Source organism: Perissodus microlepis, chromosome 10 (assembly GCF_051167445.1).
Source record: "Perissodus microlepis isolate ML-2025 ecotype Zambia chromosome 10, ASM5116744v1, whole genome shotgun sequence".
NCBI lineage: Eukaryota > Metazoa > Chordata > Actinopteri > Cichliformes > Cichlidae > Perissodus > Perissodus microlepis.
This window is the reverse complement of record NC_140470.1, coordinates 18,502,217-18,524,528: the sequence shown is the minus strand read 5'-3', so window position 1 is coordinate 18,524,528 and position 22,312 is coordinate 18,502,217. Positions and strand designations below refer to the sequence as shown.

General features: G+C 40.4%; 1 protein-coding gene across 2 annotated transcripts; it reads right to left on the bottom strand.

The window, feature by feature from the left end:
• Positions 1-317: 317 nt before the first annotated feature.
• smg6 (SMG6 nonsense mediated mRNA decay factor) lies at positions 318-21,615 on the bottom strand. 2 transcript variants are annotated; one of them, XM_084940450.1, is made up of 19 exons: positions 21,494-21,615; positions 16,977-19,350; positions 16,644-16,836; positions 16,150-16,260; positions 15,834-15,958; positions 15,308-15,386; positions 12,422-12,532; positions 11,922-12,137; positions 10,047-10,108; positions 7,625-7,770; positions 7,111-7,224; positions 4,960-5,134; positions 4,157-4,376; positions 3,801-3,980; positions 3,435-3,599; positions 3,201-3,345; positions 2,786-3,030; positions 2,589-2,670; positions 318-2,469 (listed from the first exon to the last, which is right to left on the bottom strand). In XM_084940450.1, exons 1-19 carry the CDS (start codon positions 21,582-21,584, stop codon positions 2,339-2,341), a joined length of 4,965 nt encoding a protein of 1,654 aa, XP_084796576.1. In that variant the 5' UTR covers positions 21,585-21,615; the 3' UTR covers positions 318-2,338. The 2 variants fall into 2 exon arrangements, with proteins under 2 accessions (XP_084796576.1, XP_084796577.1); XM_084940451.1 differs by having other exon boundaries at positions 15,834-15,940.
• Positions 21,616-22,312: the final 697 nt, after the last annotated feature.

Here is a 22,312-nt window from a genome sequence, read left to right as displayed (position 1 = left end):
CTGTGTAATCTTCAGCTACCACACGAGGGCACACATGTGAAGCTTTTGGTATTCCATAGCCGGTTTTAAATGAGGACAAAGACCCCTAAATACAGACATTCTTCAAATCTCATGTATGAAGAAGAAAATCAATGATCTGCATTTAGTTTGTTCAGTTTCAGGGTCCTGGCATTGTACACATACTGGCAGACTCTAACAATGGAGGCACTGTTAGTCATTGCTAGGAGGATGTTACCTTGTCTGTTCATTACAGGCCAAGAAAAACATATTCTACATCCTGGCATTCTTCAGCTGCACGCCAATGAGGTGAAAACAAAGCCTTTAAAACATTTTTAATGACGGATGAAGGGAAAAGTCATTTGAGTTAAGCTGCTTACAGCACTACATTTGCTCCAACACTAAAACACAGCAGCAGTGCCCACTTAACACAACAGGCTGCACTTAATACTACAGCAGCACCAAAACAGAGGGTCTGAAAAAGACGAGTAAACCTAGCAGACAGCTCATACAAATACATAAACATCAATGAGCGATGGAAGACGGAAAGAAGTCCAATAACATTTTAAATCCAAAGATCTGAACTGGGATGAGTGAATGATGAATAAGTGTAGTTTCTGACATATATTGTGACACAAATACAAATCTAAAGCATCCAGACTGTCTTTTAAAGCTACAACAAAAAGCACAACACTTTTTTTTTTTTGTTTTTGTTTGTTTTTTTGTTAAATGTCTGCTGCCTGATTTTCACTGTAATTTTGAAACCTATGTTTATGTATTTCAGCTACTAGAAAAGTGTGCTTGTAAACTGAAAGGCAAAGTCACACTGAAAATAAGAACACTAACTATACAAATAATGTAATGAGAGGAAAGCTACTGAAATCGTAACCTGCTGCGGTGGTTTAAACAAAACAGCACAAATAAATTCACAAGTCTATACTTGATAATAAAAATTCTGCAAAGTCTTTGCAAAAGATCAGAGCATGACACACGATGGGCCGGGTCAGCGAGCGTTTGTAATCCTGGGTTTCATATTGTTTAAAGCCATATAAGGGCCAAATGCCACTTAAATGAAATCCTATTTTCTAGAACTGAAAACCTAACACAAAACAAACAAATCCACCCTTCAAAGCAACAAAATGACAATTTGACAAAAAGGGTGATGGTTTCTGATGTCTGAGTTTTTATTTACTCCCCTTTTGTGCCAGGGAAACAAAGACATCATTATCAAAGCCCTTCCCATTATATTTGTATGAGCACAAATTCCATCACACAGATTTATGTGCATTTCAGAATAGCGTCTAATTTGTCTTCAACGGCTCAAGTCGGTGCTGATGTTTGATCAATAAAATGATGCTCTCGGAGTACTTATAACTCCATTTTCACTCTGACTTAAATTAAAACTGGATTTGCTTAATTAGCAGATCTTTTTAGGAAAACTTTGCAGATGTTTATTATCAGAGCTAACAGCTTTTAAGAACAACATATTTTACAACAGGTAAAAAAAAGACAAAAGTACAAACAGAAAACTAAACCATATCCGATGTTGCCGTTGACTTTACAAAAAAAAAACCAAACAAAAATTGTTAGTGTCAATCTGGAGGAATAACCCAAGATACCAAACAGGCATCAAGCATTTCCTGGGTTAGCAGGAAATGCCATATCTGCATGGGATTCCGTGGAAGTGCTGAGTTTGCATGAAGGCTCCTGATTAACCCCCCCACCTACAATCAGCTGCTTTTTTTAACTGTATTGACACAGACCACCCAGCTGTGGCCATTTCCTCCTGCCATTCTCTTAGCTCTGCTGTTGAGGCTGAAGCTTTATCTAAGCCTGGGCCCTCAGAGAGGGGTACAAGTGCCATTTATGGCCTTCAGTGATGCTGTCTTTAATCAATTAAATGACCATAGACACTCTTCCCCCATTCTGGCTCATTCTATCATCAGATTCAAATTTTAACACTGCTTGCAGAGCATACGATAAATAGGAGCAGAGGTTTGCGGCTGGACAGGGCAACCTACAAATCAATTCACTCCATTTTTCCTCCTTCCTCCTTTCCACTCCAGCCTTTCTGAGACTTAAGTCTTTCCTGCCTCTCTCCGGGGAAGCTCTCTGATCTTAACACACACATACACACACTTACTTTGTCACAAGGGGGAAAGCTAATTGGAACCACTCTGCTCTCTCTACATTTGCTTGTTTTTCATAAGAAGTGGTTCTTTACTTTCTTTATCATTTCCTGTCCCCTGTTATCTTCCTCCGCTCAAGTGTGTCTTCTCTCTTGGCTGACTGACAAGCAGACTTCAGCAGTTGGGTTCCTTGTATTTAGGCTTACTCTGGTTCAGCCCACTTTGGCCCAGCTGAGGAAAGAAGGGATGTCTCGCACAGGTACGTTACGGGTCAAGGCTTTGACACGGAGGTTACGGTCATCTGTGAGGAGTACCACTTCTCTCTGAAGCCTCACGGTGCCATCTGTTTTTGAAGCAGGAAGCCAGAGAGGAGTAAGAAATAAACACTTTTTAATGCATCTGCATGAATGTGAGGAAATATGAATGCACACATGGAGCAAATGGTAGGTTAATGCTACATACTTCTCTGATGAGGCATGAAATCTTTAGCCTTGTCTTTGCAGTAGTGAAGACAGCAGGACAGAATAATATCATCATTGTTACCCTGAAAAGGAAGAGACCATTCAGTTAGCAAAAAACAGTAGATTTAAGAAGCCAACCTTTGCTTCTAAGCAAAAGAAACAGGCTTTAATTTGTATTTAATTAATCTGGGTTTCTACCTGTTGCCCAGACATATCCTCGCTACGGAAGGCAATAGACTCAAGTTGATTTCCTCTGCTTGTTAGAGCTCTGAGGCACTGTTCTCTGGCTTCGAATCCTTTTTCTAAGAAAGCCACCGCCATCCGAGCCTTCTCCTGCACAGCCCTCACATGGGCCGCACTGACACTATAGTTGCGCCCTCCTGACTCCACTCCTCCACCAAAACTGTCCTGGCCTTTAGCCAAGCCATCCAACTCTGTAATCACTGACAGAGAGAAAACAGACCATGTCATGAGCATACATATGATTTCTACATGGAAACGCTGATGTATGTGGGATCCTTATCATTTTAAACGTCACTGAACTAAAAGCTAATCCTCCTCCACCTGCTTTTATTCATTTCCTCTTCTCTTTGTCTGTGTTTGTTATTCTTACCGATGAGTGGCACAACTATTATGTATGTTCCACACTGCAGGAGTTTCTTCAGCCCTGCCAAATGATCAATAAATCCATTTGTATCTGGAACCAGAAAGAGAGGCCTCACTTCAAGCTCCAACTGCCCGCCAGTCTGCAGCACCTCCTGGAACACACACATTTATATTTTACAAGACATTCAAATCTGCCACAACTTCAGACTCTACTATATTAGGACGTGAAAGCCTGTTTTACCTTTATTTTATCCCTTCGCTTTTGTTGCTGTGCCAGTTTATTGGCGAGGACATGGCGTCGTGCCTTGAGCTCTCTGATGTCATTCTCGCTGTCTCCGGCCTCCTCAACTTCCTCTTCCTCTGATGCAGAGAGAGAAGACACTGCCTCGAGTATGACATCATCTCCCTGTTAAACAGATGCAGACGATAATGAGACATTTTCTACCTCTTGTTTCAACAGCCTCTGGAAATTTTAACTCCAGTGTTTACATAAATTTAATATAGGTAAAAGCGTGAAAGGCAATCAGGCTCTCAGAAGAAAAAGACCAGAGGGAGAGAGTGAAGAAGTGGAAGGATTATTGGAGGATGCGTAGGAGAAGAAAGTCACCTCTTTTTCTGTTAGAGAATCCTGCCTGCTTCTTGTATCTGTTGAGTGGTTAGGTGCAGGGGGAGTTGCCACAGAGATATATTTGCCTCCCTTGAAAGCCAACAAAGGCTCTTCCTGTCCACACAAAGCCTCCAAAAAGTACTTCAGCACAGTAACTCTCTTACAATCTGCTGCTATAGCCTGAGGAAAGAAGTTTGGGGTTTATGCGCATGACAGAGAAGCAGATGATGAGCGTGAATACAAAGCCTGGCACTCAGTAGGTGACAGAAGACTAAACAGAGGAATATCCAATAAGTGAACTTAACTTAAGCATTTAAGTTATGATGTAACGAAATACAGCTCTCCTTTCCACTAACCATGTCAGTGTGTCCGTCTGTGTAACATGGCTCCTGTGGTGCAGCCAGCAACGGTACAAAGCCAGCAAGCAGACGGTCTTCCTTCAACTGAAGCAGCATAAGCTCCTCATCCCCCTCTCCTTCTTCACTATCCACTTTGTACAGGGGTACTTCGCCATGGTCCACGCGTGCCAGCAAGTTACACAGATCAGCCAGGCACTGCCAGACATTGGGGCTGCAACTTTAAAGAAAGGAGGAGAAAGGGATAAAATAAAAATGAATTAAAAAATTAAACAGTAAATTTAAAGAAACAGTAACTATTTGTGGTCCTAAAACTCACACTCACTGATCACTTTATTAGGTGCATCAGGTACAAAATCTGATTTTTCTGGCTATTTTTTTTGAAAATATTTAATCAGCCTCTAACATGGCAGCACCTCATTGTATAGGGCAGAAATGCTGAAGATGACCTGCTGAAGTTCAAATGGGGGGGGCGAGGAATAATAATAATAATAATAATAAGTATACTGTAAGTATAGTATACTGTGGCAGAAATAGGCATAGTATACTACCTGGTCATTATCACACTGTGAAAAGTAGCTATATTGTTTAAAGAGTGGCAACAATTTAGAAACTAAATATATTTCCTGGTAGCCAGAAACATGACTTGGATGGCGATGTTCTGTTGTTGCTGGTGTATGAAAGTTAATAAGTATTATTAGGTCATCTAAGTGATGTGTTTACAACTTGTTTCTGCTGCTGCCAGGTGGAGAAAAAAAAAAAAAAAAAAAAAAAAAAAGTTTACTGTAGGTTAAAGTTCGCACTCTATACTGCATGGTGGTGGGTTCCACTGGTCTGGGTGTCCCAGCATCCAGTCAGACCAGACTTTGATGCTTGGCAGCATTTCCCTTAGTTCTAGTGGGAAGGCAGAGACTCTCACAAGACCCTCCATCTCCTCCGCTTTACCCTCCTCCTCTCCATCTGTCATTGGGACTGGTTCTGAAAGAGAGTTTTTCGAACTGAAGTCTTCAATATCACACAAATAAAAACAATTGAAATTAACACTATGGGCAATTTCAGAAGTGGAAAAAAGTCCAAACATAAAATTTACAAAATGTTATCACAGCTGTAAAAATGAAGATGCATCTTCAATCAAGTGTAATGGTGCGACCCAAGTCCAACCAAAAGCAAACCACATCTCACTTTGCAGTCTACACTATTCACAGAAGGTTAAAGAAAAGCTTAGGATTCATTTAAAGTTTTCCAAAAGCATTTATCAGCGTAGCTGAACTTTTTTGTCTAAAGATAAGTAACAGACAAAGGGAGACAGGGCTGACTACATGTTTGAATGCTTTTACCTGCCAATTCTATAGTAGGCATTAGCAGATATATTATAGTACGTCAGCGGTCCCCAACCTTTTTTGCGCCACGGACCGGTTCATGCCCGACAATATTTTCATGGACCGGCCTTTAAGGTGTTGCGGATAAATACAACAAAATAAAACTAGTACCGGTACCGAAAAAAAGAAAATTTATTCATAACACACGTGAAAAGACCAAGGAAAACCGAGTAAACGATAAAAACGATAACAAAATAACGCTGAAAACCGATAAAAACCCTGAAAACTATACATTTCACACCCGAGCCTCAACTCTCGCAGCCCGGTACCAAACGACTCACGGACCGGTACTGGTCCGAGGCCCGGGGGTTGGGGACCACTGTAGTACGTAACTGATCTGGTCAGTTAAGTAGGAGAGGGGGTTGTTAATCAGTTTCAGCTGCTTTGGTGGTCTTGAAATTAACAACAGGTGCACTAAAGTGGCAACAATGAGATAAGTCCCAAAAACAGGAATGGTTTTACAGATGGAGACAGACATGTTTCCCTCCTCATCTTTTCTGACTGTTTTACATCAGTTTTGCATTTAGCTGCTCAGCGTCACTGCTGGATGCACGAGGCAATGCCTGGACCCTACAGATGTTGCAAAGTTAAGTCCAGCTCCTCCAAGACGGTACTACATTACGCAGACTTCCCAGGTTTGCTGTGTCTCCCAGCACAGTCTCAAGAAATTCTAGCAGACAGGCTGTTACTCTAGGAGAGCTGAAGGTCCTTAACTCATCAGCAGGACCGGTGTCTGCTCTTTTGTGCAAGGAGGAACAAGATGAGGACTACCAGAGCTACAAAACTACTTCAAGAAGACCACTAGTGTGAAAGTTTCTGATTGTCTGGTCAGAGACAGACTTTACGGGGGTGGCCTGAGGTCTTGATTTCATCTAGTAGGCCCTGTGCTGACTGCCTGGCATTATGACGTTCAATTGGCATTTGCCACAGAATACCAGAATTGGCAGATCCACCACTGGCACCCTGTGCTTTTCACAGGTTCCCCCTGAGCACATGTGACAGCCCTTACACTGGTGCAGTGGGTCCTGTGTTCCTCCTGGTGCATGAAAATGCCTGGCCTCATGTGGTGAGAGCATGCAGGCAGTTCCTGGAGGATGAAGGAATTAAGACCACTGACTTTGGCCCCTCATTCTTGGCTGCCCTAAATCCAATTGAACACCTCTCGGACATCATGTTTCAGTCTGTCCAATGCTCCCAGGCTGCACCTCAGACTGTCCAAGAGCTCAATGATGCCCTGCTCCAGATCTAGAAGGAGATCCGCCAGAGGACCATCCATACTCTCATTAGGAGCATTTCCCAACATCTCGTCATGCAGTTATAGAAGCATGTGGGGGCCATAAAAACAGAGTTCCATCTGAGTTTCTGCACATCATTTTTTTCACCTTGATTTTTAGGGTCTTTGAATTCAGTTATCTGCAGGTTGAGAATTTTCATTTCCATCAAACAATGTGATCTGATGTGTTTTCAAAATTGCTTCTTTAATTTATTTGAAGTTTATGATATGAATATTGTGGCTGAACTGTAAGAAAAAAAAAATGCTGTTGATCAAAAGCTTGATGTGTAAAGCGTGAATACCTGCAGGAATTTCTTGAAGAAGTTCTGTGCAGCGCTGCACCAGCAGTGCAAACATACCGAGACCCAGGGCAGTGCTCTGCTCTTGTAAAACAGATCGCACTTCTCCTTCTTCACCTGAAAGACAGAATTTCAAACAGTCGTTTATCACTGCCTTGTGTGAAACCACGGCTTGGGTCTACACATATTTGAGTTGGAAAAGAACTCCATGCTCAGTTGCATAACAAAAGACCTGAATTGAAAAGATTAGAATCAAAGTATGTTAAAATCAGTTAGAATCAGCCTGCAGTGGTCACTAAACTTAATCGTGTTCAAACATGCCAACATATTAATAAACGGAGTCAAATTTTACAGCAAATAAAGTCCATGTTAAAAGCTTCATGAAAACTATTTTTACCAGCCATTTCTGATAATACTGCAAATAAACCTCCAGTGTTACTGCCACAAACAACTTGACATTTGAAAATGATGATTATCATTATCATCATCATTATCATTAGGTTGTGCACAATATTACCTTTGCTGTTGGCATTGTGTATGGCGAACATATTAATGGTGATGATCTGCAGCATGTGTGTAATTCCCAGCATGTGTGGACCGTGTTGGAGCAATGTCCTGAATTCCTGCAGAACACGGGTCGCAGCTCCAGGAAACGTTTCCATGCTATACAGATAAGACACATTTCCAATGATATGTCACTGGCACAGAGGCAAACAGAAAAATACAGTTTTCAGTATGTAGTAGTCTCTGAGTCGATATGCTTTTGTAAGCTCACGGAGCTATTCAGTCAAAATAGAAACTTGGCTACATTAGGATGTACTACATCTGCTCGCTCACATTAATACTTTATAGAGATTGAAAATGTGACGTCATTTCGGGGTAAAACCGCAAATGATTGTAGGTACGAGTGGCAAGCAGTACTAGCCACGGGAAGCCGACAGGTAAAGAGATAGTTTTTTTTATCGGATTACGTCGTGGAAGAGAAATTGTTCAAGCCGTGTTTCCGAAGTAACAAAGAGCTGACGGATGGCCTGGATTGCAGTCATTTGAAGACCAAATATAACGTTCCAGAACACTCCAGCTCACATGTTAGTCTGCTCCAAGCATTTCCACAAAGGTAAGTCTTCTGTTGTAGTTATTACGTAATTTATCATAACATAATTGTTCATGTAGTTTACAAATAAGTCTCATATTGATTTGAATTGAATTCGTTGCGCTATGCTGCTTTGTTCACTGTGGCTTTGCGGGCTAATGTTTGTTGTGTTTTGTAGGAAAACCAGCCTACAAAATGCTGGAATGCGATCCAGACTGGGCACCCTCTATCAACCTGGGTCATACCGAGTTTAAAGCTGCTACCACAGCGAGATTTGGTTAAGAGAGAGAGTGATATCAAAACAGCCACAAAAAGTCAGGCATATATGTGCCCAAGTGTTGTATTGAAGCAATCAAGTGATAAATAACTGTTTTCCAGTATGTTGTTTTGCAATGTTTGTTTTGTTTTTGCATTGTTGATTTGTTTTTTACCAAAGCAGCTAATAAAGCACAATGGAATACAATTTTGCCTCTTTCTTGTAAGAGGCTATAATAGAATGAAACAATAATGCCAGTTATAAATAAAGACAATACATTGAATGAATTACGAAACACTCATTTTATTTCTATTAGATCTGAAAATGTTGTGTAATACTACAACCTGAAATGATAAATAGATTGCGTTGGCCTGTACAGGAGATAAAGAAAAAAAATTAACAACAGCTGTGAAATGGAATAGTCCAAATCACCAAAGTAAACTGGACCTGGGCTTGTTGCAGGGATCTGAAGTTACTAAACATTTTGTGAGTGTATGCACTCGCACTTAGGACCATATAATAATAAATATGTGCGTGATGAAAGTTGGGCAGCGCCGTCGTTCTGTACATAACTGTTTTTGGGGCAAATAAAATGCAAGTAGGGATTAAAACCGCAGAATGAATGATTACCAGTGCAGGAAATGCTAGCGCTTGATGCAGTGTTTTGATTTTGGTGCCACTCTTACCCACAATGTAATGCACGAAAGTCACGTGCTCTGTCGATCTCTATTTTAACGCTGTGCTGTCACAACACCCAACATTCTCCACACACCAAGTCACATTATTATATTGACCACTCTTTCCACTGTTATACTGACCCACTTTAATGTCATCTGACATCTGCACTGCTTGCCTGCACTCCGTTTGTGTTGGATTTCTTGTATTTGAGGCATTTCATTTAGTAGACACTTTACTATATTCTATTTATATTATGTATTTGACATTCTGGCTGCTATAACAGAGGAATTTCTCAATATCTGGTCTAAATAAAGAATTTTATTTTATGCAGACACCTGAGGCTTTGAGTGTGAAAACATGTGAACTGATGTATTTCAGTAATAATTGTTTTATAATGGCACACACAGCTCTGACTGCTTCAGCCGCTGCCAAAGGCAGCAGCTACATCCTGGTTCTCAAAACAGAAACCATTATAACATAATGGGAATTATCCAATTTATTGCTCAGATCAAGAGCACCATTAGCATTATTGCATTATTCCATAATAGTGCTCACCCGCTGATATAGTTCCATTTTCAGAAATCATCTAAATATGCAGTTTTCATATTAATACGAAATAATGTTAAATCATTTAATTTGCTACAAACACTACCTTTTTGTTTATTAAGAACTAATTAATGTTAATGAGGCAGCAGGTAGAGTGCACTCAGTGCACTGCAGTCAATTTAGTTAATCTAGTATATTGTTGATTAATTTAGTTAACCTACAAAACACGCAGATTGATCTTCTGGTTAAAGCCTAGGCAACATTTTAGTCAAGCACATTTTCTTGGGCTAGCCTCAGTGCTATTTTTCATCATCATCATTCTTTTAAACACAGTCAGTCTATGAACTTAAGAGCTGAAAGACTCACCCCACTTTAGTGAAGAGCTTCCCATGAGCATGCAGGAAACTCAGAATGAATCTCTTATTGAGCTGTAGAGAAAAAAAAAAAAAAAAAAAAGACAAGGAAAGTCTTTAGTCTTTGTCTAACACATTGCAAGAAAACACGTTTTCATCCAGAGACGACGCACATTTTGAAATGACGTCAACATTTAAGTGCGCTTGGTATTTTGAACAATAGGGTTAGGAAGAAATGGGACTAAGAGACAGCAAAGAGGATACATATGCCTCTCAACAGTGTCCACTGACAAATAATAGACTGATTATGTGGAGGAGGCCAAAAAATAAAATAAAATGGGAACAGAAAAAGGCTGCTCCTGCTTCTTCTGACGCTACAGCCGATATATCATAATATAAATGATACTGGAATGTAGGTGTGTAATAAATTATAACAGCATATTTTTTGCTGTGTAATATTAAATTGTAAATGAAATCAGAGCTTCATCATCCTTGCAGTTACAGGGAGTTTGACAGTACCTACATCAGCTGACTAGGCAGCGTCAACATAATAGCCCAGGTTTTACACTGTAAATAATGTAGAAAAAGCAGATAGTGTCTTTATCTTTTCTGTGTGCCACTGCATATACATAAGGGTTGGGTGATATATAAAAGTTTTACACCCGACAATCGTAAGTCCAATAATCAACGATGGGCGATATATTTGCGCATGCGCAGACTTTTTGATGGGCGGAGCAATGTAATCATGCATGGACTGATTTGCGCGTTTACAACACAGAAGAAGTCTAAACATGGACTATATGCCCAAAAAAATATAAAGTCGCTAATTTGGGATTTCTTTGGCTTTAAACCGGATGACAGAGGTAAACCTAAGGATATAACCAAAGCGGTGTGACGCTTGTGCAGACATATAGTGCGAGCAAAGGACTCAAACACGACTAACTTGCATGAGCATGTACGTGTCCACCATCTGAATGTTTTTTTCTGAACATGGGCTACTGCCTTTCTTTCTTTCTGTTATGAATTTGAGTAAATGAATCGCTGTATTTGGGTGCAATCTGAGGAGGGTGCATTTGCTTGCAAATGAAAGAGGGTGCTGTTTAAACAGCACTATTATTATTTTTTACCTGTTGACTGCTTCTATTAGCTCCATCATTGTTAGCAAACTTACTGATGGGGAAATAAATTAATAAATCGCCCTTGTAAAAACGATAGTCGATATATTTGTCCAATCGCCCAACCCTAATATACGTGATCTGAACCCAATTATTTATTAATTTGGGAAAAAAGTGCTTGGAGTCCAGCTACTCAATACTGTTCCTGTAGCCAAAGACAGTACTGGAGCCGCTGCTGCTCTTCTTATGAGCTGCTCATAATATGCTTTCATAGACCCGGTTTAATCTACCGTACTCTCTCAGCTAGCACTGTGATAAATGATGAAATAGCAATACTCTGTCTATACCAATTTCAATTAATAAATAATGGTGCTTCACTGCGAGCAAAAAAATGTAAATAAAAATAAAAACGGTAAAGAGGTTTAAAGACATTACTCAATGCAGGCAGGGAAATGAAAATGAAATGAAAATATGAGTCGACCGAATGACAGCCTAGGGGGAAAACGAAAAAAATGATGACAGAGGGAATAAATGAGCACCAAAACAAATTCATATAGACTCTATGAGAGGAAATAAATTAGAGGAAAAACTACATCGGATTACAAATAAAACCTTATTGGAGATGTCTGCAGACACGGTGTTATTTTTTCAAGGAACCCAAAGTCTGGCTGCTGTGCAAATTAAAAAAAATAAATAAAAAAAAAAAAAGTACGCAGAGGAAAAACACAGGACTTTGAGCTGATATGTATTAAGGAATAGACACAGAGACTTACGTCAGCAACGCTGAGACTGCCCAGCTCTCCATCTTGTTCAGAATCTCTGCTGGACTCACTACCTCCTCTCTGAGAGGAAGGTGCTGCTGCCTGTCCACTGGGGCGAATCCAGATCTCCACACGTGCGCCTTCCTCCCTTCTTCCTCTTCCTCTCACTGCTGGACCCCTGGAGCCTCCTTCATGCTCCTGCCTCCTCCTTCGCTCAAGCTGCTCTGCCTACAAAAAAGATAAAAACAGTCTGTCAACAAGAAACACTTGCCGTGCCTTAAGTCCTAATTTTTCTCATAAAGCAATTTATTAAGCAAATTTATTGTAGGGTCTATTAGGCGGGGTGAGAAAACACCCTGTGGCAAGCACTGGCATTATAATTATGCATGAATCCCTACTGGCTAGACACTTCTTCTCAAATTAAGTTCTTGAGATCTTACTTGATGTGATCTCAAGTGTTTTCTGTTGTAGAAATCTGACAAAAGTTAATGTCCATGAAACGTGTATCTGACCTTACGCTTGGCTTCCTCAAAAAGACTCATGAGGCTCTCCTTTGCAGTCAGAATGGGATTGGAAGCTGCCAAGCTACGCATATAATAACACACAGCATCTAACTTCCGCTTCTGTAGGTTAGAAATGGAGAAGACATAAATAAGAAGAGGGAGGTAACACACACACACACACACACACGTTCAAAACACAGTTATATTTTCCCCATTTTCAGGGACATGCAAACAGATGTACAGTCACTAAAAGCCAAATCCAGTTACTTAATTCAAACTGTAACATTTCTACCCTTAGGAGTCCTGAACCTAAGTACAGCAATGCATTTTCCATTATTAGGGTACTGTGCTTTACAATTTGAAATACTACATTACAGCAGGTCTCATTTTTAACCCAAGGGCATCAAGACTGAGAGAACTCTGCGGGAGATACAGAAGTAGCCAAAGGTTTAGGGTTTCAGAAATGATCAAATACAGAGGCCTGCCTTCCAATGAGTTTAGATTCAGCTGGTTGAATATGAAGGCATGTAACACCAAATGTATCAAATTTGATACACAAGTTTTTGAGACATCTACATCATCAGTATGATTTTATAACTAACCACCTTATGTGTTTTTGTTTAATATAAACAGCTCCACTGGTTTCTTTTTTTACCTTGCAAACTGAAACCTTGTCTTTCTGCTTCAGATACATACTGGGGGGTTGGACATTGGATAAATCCTCTAAGCCAGGGGTATCCAATTGGCCCGCAAGAAATTTTATAAATAGAATAGAATATGGCCCACACTTCAACTTTTGCTTGAGTGTATTGCACGTCTTAGGTTTAACACCAGGGGGAGCTACTGTTGATCAAGCCAGTTGCTCCACCAAAAAAGACAATCACAGAAGAAATTTACCCCAAGTTACTAAACATGGCAGAACCAAAGAAGCGAAAGGTAGGAAGTGAGAGCAGAAAATTTCAGACACGGTGGGAGAGTGAATATTTCTTCAAAGAATTCAAGAGGAAGTGTGTCTGTTTGATCTGCACTGAAACTGTGGCAATTATGAAAGAGTATAATGTATGACGTCATTATGAAACCAAACATCAGGCCTATGCATCCTACACTGGTGCTGAGCGAGAGCAGAAAGTAAAGAAAAGTGTAGCTCTCCTGCAGGGTCAGCAACAGTATTTTTTTGTGCTCAAAAAGTCTGGGAAAAGGCTACAATAGCCAGCTATGAGGTCGCCCAACTCATCACAAGACATGGCAAGCCTTTTTCAGATGGAGACCTCATAAAACACGGCCTTGTTAAAGTCGCTGAAATAATGTGCCCGGAAAAAGTGCAGGACTTCAACAACGTCAGCATGTCCAGAATACAGTTGTGCGATGCATTGAAGACTCGTCAGCCAACATTAAACTGCAGCTGTCTCATAAAGCTTGTGCCTTTGATTTTTACTCCATCGCATGCAATGAGAGCACTGATGCCACAGTCACCGCACAGCTGCTAATTTTGTTGCATGGAGTGGACGAGAACTTTGGAGTTACAGAGGAGCTGCTCGATCTTAAGAGTCTAAAAGGCACAACAACGGGTATGGATATTTTTGAAGCTGTGTCAGACTCAATTGACAAAATGAGACTTAAATGGGACAATGGGAGTTATAACAGACGGGGCTCCAGCTATGGCAGGTGCACACAAAGGAATGGCGTCTATGATGATCCAGATCTGGCTGCCAGCCATCCTTCGATCCAAAGTGCAGCATCACTGCTCCCACTGAGTGCAATGGCGTTCCCACTTAAGGTGAGTAAAAAATATATTCCACAGTACCCGTGTGTTAATAAGCATGCATGTGCAAGTACACATGCTTCAAATATCAATAATGCGCATCAATTCTGTCACTACCCTGCTTTGGCGCACCACTTTCTTATATGCATTTTTCTTGTTAACACAGAGTACACACCGCACACGCAAAGTCAGCTGATCTCATCTGATGCAGATTTGCTCCTTGATCAAGTGACATTTGTCTGGATTTTTGGCACAAGGGGCGTCGGAGGAGCACCGCAGCTGGATGGCCCGATTTACATACCCAGCGCAGCTGATACTCACCAGAATAATTTACTAAAATTATATGAACTCCTGTAACTAAGTCCAGTTCAATCTGTTAATGTCGATAACCGTTTCAAACGAACATTAATAGGTGTGTTGCTAAGCCTAATAACTTTAATAACAAACTCGAAATGTACCCGTCCCATTTTCCCCTTTATTGTTTTTTCTCTGTACTGTAAATCTTCTGTCTAAGAAGAAATCTGAGGCTGCTGTTCTGAGAATGAGCTACCAAAGCTTTTTCTGAATAAATCAGTAAAGATCCATTTATGGAAAGCTGTGATGAAGGCAGTTTTGTCTTTAATTATATTCAACAATATAACACATTTGACCACTTTTAATTGATTTTTCTAACTTTAATACACTAAAGTTAAGGCTATATACCTAATTTCTAGTAAGTGACCCAGCCCCTCCTATATATTTATGTATGTGGCCCTCAGTGAAAAAAGTTTGGACACCCCTGCTCTAAGCGTTTAGTCATTAATTTTTTTTCCTTTGATCCTTGACAAGTAAAGATCAAGGCCTACATCATAGAGAACATTTTTGACTTGCTATGCAGTTATAAATGGGGGTTTCTTTCATTAATTCTTTTGAACCATTACAATTTGGACATTGTATTAAAAGGAATAACTCTCAAACACCATTCATTCAATATTGCATCAACCTACAAGAGTTGCATCTGAACTTAAAACTTTCCTGTAGGATAAATTAGTTAGGATTAGGACCACTTCAAAATGAATGTGTCAAAGTACGGAGCTATGAGAATAAAAAAGTGAAGTTTCTCAATACTTAAGAGTCTGATCTATATCACTTACTGTATAAACAGCCAGCAGAGCCAGCTGGTTGTACGGGCGTCCATTTTTTGGGGCAATCTGCTGGGCTTTCAGATACCAGCTGTGGAAAAGTAAACAAGCAGTCATGACACATCAATAAAGAGACAAACGTTTTCAGTTTCTACCTTAAAAGTTCAAGTAATCTGTCACATATAGGTAAAAAGTTATCATGTCTTTAGCATATAATAACTGAAACATCTAAAGAAGTCAGTTTCAAAGTATAGTGACCAGTCCAGAACTGTAGGTGTGCATATCTGGGAGAAACAATGGAAATGATCAGCCACTTGCACTGCATGAAAACGGGTATAAAACATCTGTACTGCTTAAAAAAAGAAATAGAAATGGTAGTTGTGACTCCTCATTCGTTAATTCAGGAGTTGTCAGATTTTTAAAATATCAGTCTACTCACTTGTTCAAACTCAAATTTGAATATCAAGACACATCCCACACTCTTGAATGTTTGTCAGAAATTTTACAATGCCAAGAGAAATCTCAAATTCAAGCCTACCTGCGAGCCTTGCCATAGTTGGCAGAGTCACTGGCTTGCTCCCGATAACGTGCTATGTCACCCTGACAAATCATACAGCGCTGAGCACTAATGAGTGCATACTTCACCTGAAAAAAATGTATTCGCTACATAAAAAAAAATTAAGAAATTGTCGCAACATTTGTTGTAACATGGAAATCGGGTGACTTTTAAAAGCCGCTTACTGGATGTTTTCATGTACAATTGAAACTCATTCACTACATTTCGAACATTTAGTATTCAGTACAACATTGAACATGTTACAGAAGCAAAAAAGCTAAAAGGAATGGTTCCCTACCGTTTTGCGTAATGGACGAGCCCTGATAGCCATGCCATCCATATAATCCTCTAACTTAAATTGGTATACTGTCTGAAGCTTCTGAAGTAGTGCGTCAAAGAATAATTCGCCCTGTAAAACACAAAAGAATAGAAAAATATTATAAAAATTAGAAGGACTTTCCCCCTTAATTATGAAATCAAACTCAACTCCCTACCCAAGAGTCATAAAGTCCTGCAAAGGAAGTAAACGTTTAACAAGACTTTATATTTATTATTAATTTATTCTTCTCTGTTAAAAGTACATGAATTACTTCTCGAAAATGGATTTGGAAACAAATTTGTCCCTGATTTAGGCAACAAATACAATTTGCGTCATCTAGTGATACACAGACTAATTTTGGGTTATGAATGAACCCATAATCTAAACCATACAGGCAGAAAAGTGCCCAAGTGATTGTTAGATATGTTTCTTGGGAAACCTTTTCCTATGTAAATTTCCAACACGTTCCTTACCTCATCAAGCAGTGTAAGGAGCTTGTTTCTGATATGAGGGGCATTGTCATAGGTGGGCTCTTTGAGTAGCTGCCGGAAGCGCTCTATGACCTGGTAAAAGACATTCTTCCACAAAGCCTGATCCACGTTCTGAGAGTCTGAGAACTCGATGTCTGTCAGGATGACCTGCTCATATATCCCCAGAAGGTCCGCTCTTTAAAATGGAAGGAAACAACATGATAGTGCTTTTTTCAACTAGATTATTGGCTCACTTGTCACCGAGACAAATAACTGGCATTAGGACAACAAACCACAAAAACAGAAAAATGTCTAGCTTTGTCCCTGAATGCTCACCTGAGCTGGGCCATGCGATCCAGTCCATCAGCACTCACTCTATCCCGGGAGAGCAGATTACTGAGCTGAAGCTCCTGTGCATCTGCAGCCCTCAGCAGTCTTCCCAGCTCCCCTCTGGTGTGTTGCTCTGCCTCTTCAAATGTTACACTGCCTCCTGCACCCGGGAGGGAATAACCTGATCCCCTGTAATTACTGCAGAACTGACCCACACCAGGGCTTGGATACATGCTATTAGTGTAAGCCATTTGGTAGGGTCCCATATGATAAGGAAATGGATAGCGCTGGTTGGTGTTAGGATTATGTGGGCCGCTGGAGGGCACAGGGTAGCAATACGGGTTGTCCGAGTTTTGGAATTTGTAGTAGGCCATGGCAGAAGCCTGCTGGGATCGAAAGCGCTCACCCTGCGTGACTGGAGGGCTGCCTGCTACCTCATCATCTGTGTCCAGAAAATGAAGCTGTCCATATCCTGTACCTGTCTGAAGATATACAGACTGCTGAAGAGATGAATGCTGTGAGGACTGATTGCTGGTAAGAGCAGGTTTTTGGTCTGGGTTATTTGGATCCCAGAGTCGCCTTGCTCCTCCTCCTCGACCTCCTCTACTCCTGCCAGCTGCACCACCTCTAATTCCACCAAAAAGAAGCCTTTGCCCCACTTCAGGTGAATTAGAGATATCTGTCCGGGCTGGAAGTACCAGGATGCCCCCACCTCGGCCACGAGGAACGGGGCCCTCCTTGCGATGTTGTGCATCCCCACTATGTGACGAGGTGTCCGACTGTTTTTCCAAAGAGACCCTGAGGATTCCCCGACCCCCACCTTTGTTTCCCTTTTGTCTGTTTCGTTCGCCTCTCTGTCTCTCTCTACTTAACTGGCCCTCACCACCTCTTCTCTTCCTCCTCCTATCGTCTGCTCTGTCACTCATCTCACTTCCTTCCAGTGATTCTGTAGAGGATTCCTCATTTGTTGTCCAACTTTTTAAATGATGCCTTTGTCCTTCTCCACCAACAATAGCCCCCTTTTTATTGTTGTCTCTAGAATGTGACCACTTTGTACTCTCCACATCCTTTCCTAGTCCAGGATAATCCAGGCTGGTCACACTGCTCGCTGAGCTACTGCTGTAAGTTCGATTACGTGAGCGCCGAATATCTGATTTGGAATAGCGTTTCGAGGTTGGTGTTGTGACATTTGCATTGGATCGATTTCTGTTTACGTTTTTTTCTGTCTTGGCATCTCTCTCGGCATCTCTGGATCTGCTGTTGTTGATTTCGCCACTTCGGTTTTCTCTGCGGTTCTCTCTTCCTTTATTTTGATGTGTTTGCTTTGCTTTATCCATTTTCTCGACGTCTGCTTCTACAGCTCTCTTGTCTTTTTCCCTCTCAGTATTCCTTTGATTATTCTTACCCTGATCACCAGCCTCATCTTCTTTTCTGGAGTCCTGAGTCTTTTCCACGCCTCTCCTCCTTCGGTTTCCCCTTTCTCTCTTCTTCTCTGACTTTTCTTCCTCATCTTTGGTTCCTGACCCTTGACCTCGCCTTTTCTTGTCAGTTGGTTCCCTTCCCTTGCAACTTAGTTCTCCAGCATCTTGACTTGTATATTCAACTTTATCCTTTTCTTGTATGTTGAGATTTTCAACTTTGCTAGTAATTTTCTCCACTGAAGCATCAACGGGTATTTCAGGTGTTTCCACATCTTGGCTTCCTTGCTTTCTACTTGCCTCACTAGAAGTAAACACCTTTGCACTCTCTTGTGTGCCTTTTACTCTTTTATCTTTTCCACTCTGCTTCTGTATAGAGGTTTTTATGTCCACTCCACTTTCCCTCGTACTTTGCTGAGATTCTGGCTCGGTTTTTTGCTCTTGCTTTCTAGGAGGCTTATCCTGTTCTCTTCCAGCCCCAATGTCCTTTCCTTGAATGTTTCTTCTACTCCCAGGTTGATAAAATTCTCTGTCTGGTTTTCGGGTTTTCTTTGCTGGCTTAGCTGCTCCTACAGGTTCTTGATGTTCATTTTCCTTTTCAACAAACAATTTTTCATCATTTGTATCTGATTTATTCTGCGCATGTCTCCCTTTTCTGCAGTTCTGACTGTTACCACCATCGCCTCTCATCCTGTCTTCATCCTTTTTATTGGTACCTGTCCCACTGTCTGTCCACCTTGGTCTCTCCAAAGGTGTCTCCCCAGACACAGCCTTTTTTTCACTCTGGGATGGCTGATCATGCTCATGTGATTCGGCAGCTAGGGGCTCACTTTGACCAGTTTCTCCCTCACTGTCATGGTTACGTCGTCCATGTCCAGGAACTGGCTGGTAGCGTTGCAGATCAGGACGCTTTCCTTCACGCCTTCTGTGCTGCTTGTGTGTGTGATGCTCCTGTTGTTCCTCTGCAGAAAGAACAAATTAAGTTTATATTTAATGGACTGTAATCCACTGTAATGGTAATAATCCAAAGAAGCATTTAAGTCCTACAAAACCCAGAGCTAATGTAGTGTGTGACATTATAAAAGATGTCAAACTAATGGGTCAGTACACCATAAACGTGAGGAAGGTCTCTCTGGCTTTTTAGTCCAGTCGGCCCCGTATGAAAAGTACTACTTGTTATCAGATACATCGACTCCGATATGAACTTTTACAAGTTCCTTTGTCAGCTAATTTTTAACCACAAAGTTTAACTTACAGGCTGATCCAAGGACTATTAAGTCAAGTGCAGTTGGCCATGTTAGTCCCATCATCCTCCTAGTACCATTTAGCAACTCTCTATCCTGAAATACGGTGGTTTTTAGAGCTTGCTTATATTGGACATATTAACTGTTTTAAAGCATGCAAACTTCTTTTGTACATCCTGTATACGAACTCACATGAGGCATCAGTCACCCAGGCCAAAAGACTGATCAGCGACCAACTGGCAACCTCCAGTCGTATTTTCCTGACTGGTTTTCAAACAGGATCCTGGAAGTTGCTGGACCAAAAACCTCACTGTGACTGCTCAGGTATCTAGCACCGTGCCAATAGCTTGTCTCAGAGTTTTATTTTCACCTTTTGAAAAATACTGGTTGCAGAGTTAAGACACAAGTTTTATTTTATTTTTTCCCTACTGCTTGGCGAGTACTTTGTGTTTGCAGACAAGCTGGCATTTTCAATGCAAACTACTGGTGACCGCAGCAAACTGCAAGCAAACAAAGCAATCCCCAGGAGTTCTTTCGTGAACCATCTTATACATTTTCGTGACTAATTTCTAGCCACTTCCAGCAACCACTCGGGAATACACTTTTTTTTACCCCCTCACAAACAGCGGCTGCCACATGGTCGCTGGCCAGCTTGTTTCAGAGAGGATATATGTTATCCCCAAACTAACTAAATATCTACTGAAAACGAAACAAACCTTTTTACCAAGAAGCCTTTAATGCAAACTTCTCCCACTAGCTCTTTAACCATAGACTAACCTCAAACTCTCTCTAGCCCTGCCTGTTCTAGTTAATATTTCACTTATAACAGGAAACCATTATCAGTTAAAGGTTTTTTTTTCCCTATGAACATATTGTAAAGCACTGATATGTTTAGTTTTGAGGTTTCTTTTTGTTTAGTGATGCACCACTTGTTAAATTCTGTGCAGATAAAATATTTAAGAAACAATTTATCCACTTTTTTGTTAGTTTATTTATAGATAGAGTAGCGACCTGTCCTGGGTGTATCCCGTCTCTCGCCCTGTGACAGCCAAGATAGGCTCCAGCCCAACCGCAACACTGAACTTGATAAGCGAAAACAAATAGATGGATGGCTATTTTGTTTTTCTGCATACTGTACTTGTTTTTTCCTCGGGAAATAACTACACTTGTATTATGTCAAAAATAATTAAACGTCACTTAGATTTTCAACATTTAAACGGCGCAAAATAGAGTAAATGTTGTCTTCTTGCTAACAGGCTGATGTCGGCCGATATCATGGTGATCATGTAAGTTTCACACACAGCCACCTGCTCATAGTGTTTATCAAACAGAATCCGCCTTGCAGGAATGAGCGGAAATGACCAGGTACAGATAAATCCACAGAACTTCCCACAAAACTAAGAAACCCGCATCACCCTTTCGACGTCTTTCTTAATAGCTGCAATGTGCAAGTTTAAAGTTTACGGTTGGAAGAGTTGGCGATTTCTGTAACATTAACTATCGTTTAACTTAACCGCAACGGGAGTCTAGCATTCTCGTTTAAAAAAAAAAGGAAAAAAAAGCGTAGTGTACTTTAAATGCAGACATTACGCGTAAGAAAGAGCTGATTAAATGTTTAAAGTAGAAATACTAAATCGTGACAAGACTATGACGAGCGTTTTGTAGAGGGGGCGTTTAAAACAGGCAGCGCGGGACTATGGAGTGGACAGGCACACGGCTAGCTAGCTAACAACATTAGCTAGATACAAACTTGGTAACTCCCGTCGGTCACTTTCAGATAACTTGGGATACTTTTTCGCTTGAATTTCAAGACTCTTTCAGCAATTTGTTCTTTACACGTATCCGATTAACTTATTCTCACCTTTGTGACACTCAGTAACGCTGACTGAATTCGACGCTTCAGCTCGGAGTTCCGCAGCTGAGATTCGCACTCTATCCAGTTCCGCCGCCATCTTTGCTTTCACTCGAACAAACACAACAAATACGGTGGCCCCGCTGGTTCAAATATCCTAACCGGGTGACGTTGCAGCCAGCAGTACTGTTCCTTCACAGTGACATCAACCCGTGCATATTTTTAATCAAGCAATGAAATGAATAACAAAATTTTATATATATATATATATATATATATATATATATATATATATATATGTATATATATATATATATATATACTTTTTTTTTTTTTTTACATAATTTGTGGTTCTAAATTTTAAAAAAATCAGTCAGGCAGTTTCATTACTGTATTAACTTAAGTTACTTACCAACAATCTGTATAAAAACATTTGATACATGACATAAACACATTTAAACCATTAATTTGTGGTTGCTTGCTTTAAAATATAATGTAACATATACATATGGTTTATGTATAAATATACCATATATTTATACATAAACCATATAAGATGTGCCTTTTATAGTGAAAATCCTTTTATTATATGATAGATAGATAGATAGATAGATAGATAGATAGATAGATAGATAGATAGATAGATTTATCACATTTTTATAGAAGTCATTCTGATGTAAATTTTACGTAGGCATTGACCTACATGTGAGGCCTGTGTGGAAGAGACAGGTCAACAAGTTATATAAAGATTTTTTAACAGACATATAGATCGTATTTAGCGTCAAACATACATGGCAGCACAGGACTTTCATATATGACCACTAGGTG